Source organism: Furipterus horrens, unplaced genomic scaffold, assembly GCF_987537825.1.
Source record: "Furipterus horrens unplaced genomic scaffold, mFurHor1.1.pri manual_scaffold_9, whole genome shotgun sequence".
Taxonomy (NCBI): domain Eukaryota; kingdom Metazoa; phylum Chordata; class Mammalia; order Chiroptera; family Furipteridae; genus Furipterus; species Furipterus horrens.
In genome coordinates, this window is record NW_028327179.1 from 52,644,044 (window position 1) to 52,655,713 (window position 11,670).

General features: G+C 42.6%; 1 protein-coding gene across 1 annotated transcript in view; it reads left to right on the forward strand.

Annotated features, from left to right (window-relative positions):
- The window catches only part of CDHR3 (cadherin related family member 3), a 120,707-nt gene extending 109,302 nt beyond the window's left edge, over positions 1-11,405 (forward strand). Inside the window, 5 exon segments of the mRNA XM_090286885.1 lie at positions 1,992-2,005; positions 7,872-7,909; positions 9,587-9,635; positions 11,103-11,340; positions 11,342-11,405. Of these exon segments, the coding sequence (XP_090143011.1) occupies positions 1,992-2,005; positions 7,872-7,909; positions 9,587-9,635; positions 11,103-11,340; positions 11,342-11,405 (403 nt within the window).
- The last annotated feature ends 265 nt before the right edge of the window (positions 11,406-11,670 follow it).

Sequence of the window (11,670 nt, forward strand, 5' to 3'; positions counted from 1 at the left end):
GGTGTCAGGAGAAGGAAAGGTAGAGATTTATAATTTCTTTACAGGGTAGAGAGGGTGCCTGCTGTGAAGGAAGGAGGTGGACTCACGGGGAAAGAATCCTAGCTCCCCTTAGTCTCGGTATATCCTCTTCATCACCTAATGCATCAGGAAACTGTTCCTTTGGTTTTCCTGGGCACCTGCCCTATCTTTGGTGTGTTTCCAAAGAAACTGGGGCTTCAACCTCTTGGTGACTTGCCCTGGATACATGCTTCAGAAAAAAATTCAATTGTGAATAGTGTTAAAATACACTGTGCTCTTATTTGCAGAATATTTAAAGGAATTAGAGAAAGCACACAAAAGTGATATGGAAATTAAGCTCTAGTGATTAGATTGGACTTATTCTTTTGCATATGTTCCTGATCTTTGACTCTCTAGGGTTGTACACACAGGCCTGTGTTCTCCCCCTCTCATTCTCTTCTGCTCACTAACATGCCTCTTACTGTGGCACCCTGCAAAGTCTCTTTTACTGCCTAAAGTGAGGTACTAGAGTGAAGTGAAGAGAGCCCTAAATTGTTACAAGCTTCCCCCAGAGCTGGTTTCTTTAGTTTCAGAAGCTCTTACAATGAGAACATGTTGCTTCTGAGCCTGGGCTTTGGAGTTAGACAATGCCTGGGTTCAAATCTTAGCTCTACCATTTTCTAGGTATATGGCTTTGGAACTCTGTCTGTGAATCCCAGTGTCCTTATTTGAAAACTAAACAACTAAATGAGCAATTGCAAAGAAAGCACTTAGCACTATTTCTGATATAAATGCTTAGATACACTATTTTTAAAAATCTTGTTGCATTATTTTTCATGGCTCATTGAGCTCAGGATTCTAGATTTCCAGTTTAGCTATAAGCCCAAGGATCTTGGGGTATTGGAATTTGAGTTTTAGAATTTCTCACTGGTGAAAAGAAGGGGTGATAAGACTCATGTGCCTTTTAAAGATATTTTGAAGATTGACTAATACTGTCAAATAATTTAAAATCTATGGATGAAAGACTCGGTATAAAACTATAAGGCATTAGCATAAAGATATGCTTTGCATTTTGCATATTTATTGGGGAAGTTTGTTGCTATTGGCAACCTTGACTTCAAGGTAAGAAATCCCTGAGCATCTGCTGAAATTAAAAAAGGCATTTTTGTTTGGACTCTACTCACAAATTGATTTTTTTTTAAAGTGGCTCCAAAAGAGTAAGGCTTAAGCTTGTAAGGATGGTGGTACTCTGTAATTGGATTTGGGCAGAAGTTTTTAAAGAAAATCAGTCATCCAATAGATGCTGCAACTCACATGCAATTTATGGTTAAATGTTAAATATGCACCTTGAACCTGGTTGCTTTAACTTACTTTCTAAATATTAATCATTTCCAACATGGTTGACTTAAAAAAGAAAAACTAGCTAGCAATTCAGACTGAGACCTGGTCTCTGGAAATTAGTTATACCACATGGCAGCCAACATTTGTCCAATAGCAAAATAGAATAAAATTAGAGTCACAGTATTATAGAATTCAAGGTTATCATGGAAACGGTCTTAGAGTCCAAGTACACCTCTTTATGTTACAAGAAACAATGGTTTAACTACTAGCCCTTGAATATTCCTGCTATGATCTAACCCTTCTACTCAGCTAGCTACTAGGGAGAAAAATGGGGCAGGCAGAATTGTTGGGCAGTCTGGTTGGGGTTGTTATGCCCTCACCCAGTGTTGTCAGAGATGAATTCCCTGAAGTTCTATAAAGCCATAGTTTTCCAACTTATTAAACTCTCAGAACCTCCTTAGTCCCAAATCAATAAGGTTGGAGCTGCTCTGTTTAGAGCATGTGTGGGAGCCCAGACTTCAATTTAGTCCCCACACCTGGCCCCTTTCAATCAATTCCTGAATCCCAGGGAACACAGCTGCCCAAAGGCCCCCAACTTGTCATGAGTGTACGTTCTCAGGTTAATTCTTGTCCATCCCTTTTATCTCCCATAGGGTGAAGAAAGGAGGTATGTATGGTGCCTATTCCCTTTGTTTGTTGCTGTTGCTATTGTTGTTATTATCATTTTTGCTCGCTCTGATGCACTATAGAAAGGGCTTGAACTCAGCAAAGAATCAGGATGCAGTCTTGTCTTGGTGGGTCTTTAGCCACATCATCCATGGGTGGAATGACACTGAGGTCAAGTGTAGCTGGGGAAAAGAAAGGTCAGGGTACATGGTGCTATTGGCTCACTCAACTCACTCATTTTGGTCCTACCTATTTCCGACCCAGAGTCACCTCTAATCAGCTCAATTTAAGCACCTAGAGGTCTGTTCTCAACCAAGTGGGACAGGAATGAAGAATTTTCTGTGGTTTAAACACCATCAGTATCTACTTTCTGTTGCTCACAGAGAGACGTGGCCCCTCCTGAGGATAGCTAATGCTTTGTATTGGACAGATGCCTCTCTTTAAAGAACAAATAATACTTTATTCTGAAATTGTAGTGGATTTGATTATTTCACGAGCTTTAGGTCAGTCTGGTTAAAAAGTAGGGGGGAGGTTCTGGGAGAACTGAATGATTTTAGGGACATTGGTGGACTATGAATAAGGTCTGTCTGACCAATTCCAAGCCTGAGGTGATGTCACACCTAGTCTCAAAAGTTGTCGTCTCGAGGAGAATCCACATTATTGGGAGAGAAAGCACAAAGAATTGGAAAGTGTGTTTTTAAAAATCATTCCAGTCATAGGTATGTGTGTCTGACATGCACAAGGCACATCTAAGCAGGATTAGAAATTTAATTATAATGATTATTAATCATATCAAATAGGATGACTTTAATAAGTGAGGTTTGCACAAACTGTCTTCCACCCTGGTTACTTTTTTAAAAGGGCATAGAGAGTGGATACAAAGAATCCCCCCATAATGAACAAATATATCAATCCAATCTTTCGTTCCTGCCTATAAAGCCATTTAAAAACTCATTTCCTGTCCTGGGGTCAAGATAGCAGCGTAGGCAGACATGGCTCGCCTCTTCACATAATCGCATCAAAATTACAACTAAAATATACAACAACCACCACTCAAAACTGCCAGAAATCAAATTGAATGGAAGTCTGACAACTATGGAATTAAAGAAATCACATCCATCGAGATGGGTAAGACAGTTGCAGACACAGAACAGGCTGGTCTCTCACCCATGTGTGGTGGATAAAAATTTGGAAGGGATATCTTAGGAGTGAGAAGTCCCAGCCCCACACCAGACCAGTGTTCCAGTGCCAGGAAGATAAGTCTCCACAAATTCTGGTTGCAAAAACCAGTGAGGATTGAGTTGGAAGAAACTTCTGGACCCCAAAGCAGTTCCTCTTAAAGAACCCATATATGGACTCACTTACTCAGACTCACTTTCTCTGAGCTCCAGCACTGGGGTAGCAGCTTGAAAGGCACCAGTGGCATACAGGGAGACACTGAAGTGTTTGGCATCGAGTGAGCAGAGGTCATTGTATCTTTTCTAAACCATCCTTCCCCCTACAGAGCCAACAAGCTGGTGCCATATCTGAGACTCTATGAACCTGGCTAACACTGTTTGACTCAACTTGGAAATCCCCCGGAGACTCCACCCCACCCAATTTACAGGCCCACCTAAGATGCTTTTCCATATTAATGGCCCGTCTTGGCTCATGCTGCACAATTTCCTAAATCCTATCAAACAAGCAACAGATGGCTTCAGTGAGCCCCAGGCCCAGCACTAGCAGCAGCCAGCTTAGATTAACACCTTGGCTTTGCCTTGGAATCTCCAAGCCCAGCCCAAGTAGCAGCCATCTCAGATTGCTTTATAGCTCAGGCAGGGTGCCCTGGGCAAAACATGGGTGTGGACTGACTTTGGCCTGCACCACCCAGGAATCCCCAGGGCCTGCGCACCCAGTGGACAGCTACAGACCATATTGGAGCATCATCACCCTTGCCCTGTATAGCTGATCCTCCACGGAGGGTGGAGGTTGATGTTCAGTGATCACAGCCAGTCCTTGCAGCTGAATGGTCTGGGTAAATCCCTCCCATTGACCTTCCAACAGCAACCAAGGCTCAACTACAAGAGGAGGGTGTACTCAGCCCACACAAAAGGTTCACCTTGAGTACCCAGTTTAGGTGATAGGGGAGGCTGTGCCACCAGACCCTACAGGACATCTACTACATTAGGCCATACTACCAAGACACAGAGTCAAAACAGCTCTACCCAATACACAGAAACAAACACAAGAAGGCTGCCAAATTGAGGAAGCAAAGAAATGTGGCCCACATAAAAAAACATAACAAAAACCCAGAAAAAGAACTAAATGAAATGGAGATAGCCAACCTTTCAGATGCAAAATTCAAAACACTGGTGATCAGGTTGTTCAGAGAAATGATTGAGTAGAGCCACAAAATAAAGGAAGAAGTGGAGGTTATACAAAGTAAAATAAATAAAAAGATATAGGAAACCAACAGTGATGGGAAGGATGCTGGGATTCAAATCAACGATTTGGAACAAAAGGAAGAAATAAGCATTCATCCAGAAGAGGAAGAAGAAACAAGAATTGAAAAAAAACAAGGAGAGGATTGGGAACCTCTGGGACAACTTTAAATGTATCAACATCTGAATCATAGGGGTGCCAAAAAGAGAAGAGGAAGAGCAAGAAATTGAAAACTTATTTGAAAAAATAATGAAAGAAAACTTTCCTAATTTGGTGAAAGAAATGAACATACAAGTCCAGGAACCACAGAGGGTCCCAAACAAGTTGGACCCAAAGAGGAACACACCAAGACACATCATAATTAAAATTCTAAAGTTTAAAGATAAAGAATCCATTTTTTTAATTAAAAAAATTTTTTTAAAGATTTTTTAGTATATTTTATTTATTATGTTTTTAACAGTAGTCCCAATTTTTTTTTCTTTGCTCCCCTCTGCTCAGTACCCCCTTCCGTCCAGCAATCCCACACCCCTTAGTTCATGTCCATGGGTCATGCATGTAAGTTCTATGGCTTTACCCTTTCCTATATTATTCTTAACTTTCCTTTGTCTAATTTGTACCAAACAATTCAGCTTCTTAATCCCTGCACCATTTCTCCATTTCTCCCTCTTCCCCCTCCCAGCTGATAACCCTCAAAATGATCCCCATACCTATGATTCTGTTCCTATTCTGGTTTGCTTAGTTGGATTTTGTTTTTATTTTTCAAAATCAGTTGTTGATAGTTGTGAGTTTGTTGTCATTTTAGTGTTCATAATTTCGATCTTCTTTTTCTTAAATAAATCCCTTTAACGTTTCATATAATAATAGCTTGGTGATGATGAGCTTTTTTATCTTTACCTTGCCTGGGAAGCACTTCATCTGACCTTCCATTCTAAATAATAGCTTTGTTGGATAGAGTAATCTTGGTTGTAAGTCCTTTCTTTTCATCACCTTGAATACTTCTTGCCAGTCCCTTCTTGCCTGCAAAGTTTATTTGAGAAATCAGCTGACAGTCTTATGGGCACCCTTTTTTAGGTAACTCTCTTCTTTTCCCTTGCTGCTTTTAAGATTCTCTCTTTATCTTTAACTTTTGGCATTTTAATAATGATGTGTCTTTGTGTGATCCTTTTTGGATCTAGCTTGTTTGGGACTCTCTGTGCTTCCTGGACTTGTATGTCTATTTCCTTTGCCAAATTTGGGGAGTTTTTTTTTTTCATTATTTTCTCACATAGGTCAATTTCTTGCTCTTCCTCTTCTCCTTCTGGCACCCCTATGGTTTGGATGTTGGCGCGTTTAAAGTTGTCCCAGAGGTTCCTAAGACCTCTCATTTTTTTCAATTCTTGTTTCCTCATTTTGTACTGGTTGAGTGTTTTTTCTTCCTTATGTTCCAAATCATTGATTTGAACCCTGGTTTCCTTCCCTTCACCATTGGTTTTGTGTGGATTTTTCTTTGTTTCATTTAGCATAGCCTTCACTTCTTTCCTTATGTGTTTGCCATACTTAAGCATATCTGTCAAGCCTGTGAGCATCTTTATCACCAGAGTTTTGACCTCTGCGTCTGTTAGGTTGGCTATCTCCTCGTTTGTTAGGTTGGCTGTCTCCTCGTCGCTTAGTTCTTCCACTGGAACCTTGATCCATTCCCCCTTTCGGGCCATACTTCTCTGTCTCCTCATCTTGACAGGATTCTGTGTTTGTTTCCCTCTGTGTCTTAGATAGAGCTGTTGCTCCTGGTACGTTGTAAGGGGTGGAGCCTTAGGTATTCATCAGTACAGGGCAACCTGTTTCATCACGTTGTGATGCTGTATGTGGGGGAGGGGTCTGAGAGGGAACAGTGCCGCTTACTCAGCACTCGCCTCTTTTCCAGGCACTTCTTCCACTTCCATATGGGACTGGCACCCTTTAGCTGTTGCCCTGGCTGTCGTTCCCAGAGTGGTGGGTCTGCAGATACTCTAGGACTGTGGGGGCCCTTTAAACAAGCAGACTCTGCTGAGATACTGGCAGTTTCCTCCTCTGTCCCAGCCCCAACTGGTTTGCACAGTCAAAAACAATGAGGTTTTAAAAAAAAAAAACAAAAAACAAAAAAAAAACCAAAAAAACAATGAGGTTTTATTTTCCCCAGTGCTTGGACCATGAGCTGTGCAGCCTGGTCTGGTGCTGGGAACGCTCCCCAGGTGTCCCTCCTGACTCCTTAAAATGTGTGACTGGACTTTCTGCTGGCCTGCCGCTGCCACTGCTGCTGCTGCCACCGCTGCTGCCACCACCACACCATGTCCTCTCCACCTGGCTCCACCCCTCCTACCTGTCTGGATGAGTATTTCTTCTTTATATCTTTGTTTGTTGGACTTCCATGCAGCTCGATTTTCTGGAACTTCTGGTTGTCTCTAGTTTTGAGATAGTTGTATTCCTTCTTAGTTTTGGAGGGAGACCCAGTGTGTCTGTCTAGGTCTCCATCTTGGCCAAAAGTGATAAAGAGAATCTTAAAAGTAGCAGGAGAAAAGAAGAGAGTTACCAACAAAGTAGTTCCCACAAGGCTATCAGCTGATTTCTCAAAAGAAACTTTGCAGGCTATAAGGGACTGGCAAGAAGTATTCAAAGTGATGAAAAGCAAGGACCTACAACCAAGATTTCTCTATCCAGCAAAGCTATCATTTAGAATGGAAGGGCAGTTAAAAGTGCTTCCCAGACGGTAAAGCTAAAGGAATTCATCACCAAGCATTATTACAATAAATGTTAAAGGGACTTAACATTTAAGAAAAAGAAGATCAAAACTATGAACATTAAAATGACAACAAATTTACAACTATCAACAACTGGATCTTCAAAATAAAACAAAACCAAAAACAATCTAAGCAGACAACCAGAACACGAACAGAATCATAGGTATGGAGATTGTTTGGAGGGTTATCAGCTGGGAGGGGGAAGGGGGAGGGAAGCGGAAATGGTGCAATGAGCAAGAAGCATAATTGGTAGGAACAAAATATACAGGGGGATATTAAGAGTAGTATAGGAAATGGAGAAGCCAAAGAACTTACCTGCATGTCCCACGGACATCAACTAAGAGCGGGGAGGTTGCTAGAGGGAAGGGTAGTACTGGGTGGAAGGGGGCAAAGGGAAAAAACTTGGGACAACTGTAACAGCATAATCAATAAAACATAATTTTCTAGATCTTATAATAGCAATAAGCTGGAAAAAGAACAGAATTTTTTTTACTTCTGTGTATTGTGTGTGTGTGTCTGTTTTTCTGAGAAGGAAAGCTATCATCAAACATGTCTAAAGACTGAAAATGTTTTTGCTTTGCCTGCCATACTGATTTCAAAATCTGTTTAAGAGAAATCCCATTGTGGAGGTAGAATTTTAAGGTCAATTTAGTGTCTAAGAAGCTTAACTTCCACCTGTTTTATTCCCTGCAGAAATGAAGAATACAAAGAGAGAAGTGGTGGTAAGTATGGTTGGCCATGGGGAACCTGACTTGGGTAGTGGGTTGTCAGGGGCTCCCATCCCCCTCTGAGGCAGGCCCTGCTACACCCTCAGGGGAGTGTTTATCATTCAGGGAGATGCTTGTATTTGACCACTGGAACAGATTGCCACGTGATGAGCTCCTGATAGAATTTGTTCACTTCACTGAACATGTCTACTGATATATTTTCAGAAGAACTGGATTTCATAAATATTGAATAGTGGTATTTGTTATCTACACAAGCTCTCCAGGAGAGTGAGTTGGGGGAGAGGAGCTTAAAGACCAGAACTGAAGCTTTAGCCTTCAGTGGGATTTATTTTTTCTTTGTCCTTCCATAACCTTGCAGAAACAGTGACAGAGAAAGAGTGGTGCTTGGGTCTAGGATTGACTCTGCCCACTTGGCCATATGATCTTACAGACACTTCCAGCCTCTTTAAGTATCAGATTCCTCATCTGTGAAATGGGAGTGAAAACACTTGCCCTGAGATAACAGGTAGAGAAATATTTTGAAAAAGATATTTTAAAAATAGTGAGTCACACAAATGCAAAGTGTGATAGCTAGAGAGTTACTCCCACCTTACCACCTTGTATTTCTTTTACTGGGTGATATCCACCCACTGGGAAGTGATAGTACCTGAAGGTGACCCCCATCATCTCTTCCCCATCCCCCCACCCCCAATAATTAGACTTTGTTATGATCCAAGACCCATAACGTTGGGGAATGAAAAGCACAATCAGAAGGACAATCCAGTGCACTGGCATTTTTGCTTCAGGCTCGTTAGCTAAGTATTTGTATGTATTGGTCAGTATACAAATGAGAAGAAGTCAAGAAGTCTTATTGTCTAAGGCAAGTACCCTTCTTTCAGAGACTGCCTCAGAATTATGTAATATTAAATTAATCAATTAAGTAAATAAATTTTCATGACCATAAAAATGGGGTTGCTGAGCTGGTCAAATGAATGAAACCCATACAGTCTCCATTTCCTCTTTCTTCAGTGCTGGGGAGATGTAGACAAGAGTGGAACCATTGGAAGGCAACCTGTGAGGGAAGGGGGTGTTTCCATGGAGTCAGAGGTCAGTTCCTGGAGTGTGGCACAGAGCAGGGATCAGGGCAAGAAAATGAGAGGGCTTAGATAAGACATCCAGGCCCTGATGCAACACTGCACTGGCCTAGGCAGAGGGGCACAGCCAGAGCCCAGGGTGCGAGCACATTTGAGCTCCTCTGTGCCTGCCTCGCACATCTGCCCACCAGTGGGCTTAGGCAATGCAGATCTTAGCCAGTGGTGTGTGGCATTTCTGCTCTTCCTTCTATGCAGCTTAAGTATCCTATACTCAGGATGCTTTCCTACCCACAAGTCTGGATTAAATGTCCTCCTCCCACTCCCACCTGCACCCCCATGGCATCCTATATTCCCCCCTCATATAGCTGTTATCTCTCTATTGTAGTGCCTGTATGTCAGTGACTTCCACTTGATTGCAAGCTCTGTGTGGGCAGTAGCCACTGTTACCTTGTTCTCTGTTGTGTCCCCGGCATCTAGCACAATACCTGTTGAGTAAATAAATGCCAAGAAAGCCCTGGATAAGAAACTCAGGCTGTGAGGATGAGTGGTCTTGCCTGGGAGGAGGAGCATAGCATTGTGCTTGAAGCTGTCTCTTTTTTCTCCTTAGGAAACAATCCGGATGAGCACGGTCTTTGATGGTGAAGCCATAGACCCAGGTAATTAAGTGGCAATGCCACCCATAAGAGTGTTTTGCTTATTATTCCAGGCTGGTGGAATTGTGAGGACCTTATCCAATGTCATACTCTTTACTGAGTTCTGATTCATTTGGTTATGTTGCCTATACAGTGCTGACCCTTCTAGGCTGCAGTACAAAATGAGATGAGCTCAGATTTAGCTGGTTTGCAGATACACATGGTCGTGTGTGAGGCCTCAGAGGGTTTCAAGGACCATGCCTCTGCCTAGCCTCCTTTTCTAAACCACAAACCAATTCAAGGAATCAGTGAATACAAGAACCCACATTTTTTCCCTATTCATTGGGATTCAGCCCCTACCTCTGATTCTTTCTGAATGCTTCCAACACCATCCTATTGGGTCATGAGAGATATGGAGAAATGGCAAGCTTGGCTTCTTTGTTTCCTAGACCAGGGCCAATAATTTCTTCTTGGTTGGCAAGTTGAACACAGGTAAAGCTGGTCTCCAGAGCTCTCATCACCTCCATGAAATCAGCTCCAAATTTAGCTCCTTTACACACATCCCTCCACTTACAAAGGCGCAATTATAGAACATGAATAAAGGGAAGGAAACCAAATTCAGGACACAAGTGTGTTGGCTCCCTGCCATGCTCACATGCATACAGCTTGGTCCTCCTCAGGAGGATGGCTCCTCTCCAGGAGAGGCCGCTGCTGCTGCTGGAATTAAATTTCCCTCTATTATTAGGTACTTGTTACCATAATGTGTCCACATTAGCATAAGTGCTAGTAAGATCCTCAGCAGAGAGGCCACTCATGCTGCATGGAAATGGCAGGAGCAGGGGCTCGCCTGAAACTCCGAGGTAAAAGCTCAGGAGAACTTTACTCTGCATTTGTGTGTTTGAGGAAATGAAAAGGAAGAAATGAGCCAACTGGACTAATGTGAACAAATACATCAATTAGTGTCTGCTGGCTCCAACACAATAAAAATGGCTCCTTGCATCATCTCAACTAGGACCAGATTTAGGTGTCTGTGTCTACAAATCTGCTACCATAAATAAAAATCAAAGTCTTTTCCTCCTTATTTGGTGACTTCCTTTTAATAGCAGGGACTCAAGGGTCTTTTAAAACAAATAAATCAGCATGAAATGGGTAACCCCATTAGAAATTGAACCTAATTTATCTGAAGCTCCCATGGAGTTCTAGATTTATGTGGCCTTCTAATCTTGTAATTGAAATGGCCTTCGCTCTCCTGAACCTTCCTAGCCACAGAGGCATACTTGCTACCTCTGTTGTCAGAGCCACACAGTTCGTGGGAAGGGCAGATTGGTGAACACTGTTCGCACCGTTCACAAGCGTGCTTTCTACTGCCGTGATTCCCTCCTCCTAACATGCTTCCTCTTCTCCTGGGGTGAGAACAGAGCAGGGTGGGGATGGGGATGAGAGAACCATTTGAATTCCTTTGTTTACATGGTCATTGCATTTCCTCCATAGTTACTGGGGCAAAATATGAATTCAACTCTAAAACTGGAGCCAGAAAGTGGAAAGATTCCTTAACACAAATGCCAAAATGGAAAGAGTCCAGCCCCGAGGGAGCTGCTCCCAGCAGAGCTGTGTCTGCAGAAGAGACTGGGCCACTGAGAAGCATCAACAAGGAGGGAACTGGGCTGAGTGGCACAGCACAGGCTGAGGGTGCAGGACCAGGTTCCAGAAACATGAATGGCAAGCCAGGCACCCGAAGAACAGAGACCCAGCCCTCACAAGCAGGGCTTCCCTAAACCGCACCCAGGGAAGTAAGCAGTGTCTGCTTGCTGGTCCCATAGAAGAGCACAAAGAGGGACCTTGACTGTCTGAGGGAATGCTGCCTCACCCTAAATTCTGTGAGGGCAAATGAGGTGCCATCAGAGTGAAAATGTGGCCTGAAAGGACTTGGAGATCCAGATTCACAAATGGGATGTTTAAAATAGCACAAAGGGCTTTACATGGTTGCCTGTTTCTAAGACAGCACAGAAGAAATTTCTCTTAGGTATCTCTGCTTCTGATTAGGTAGACTGTTAACTTT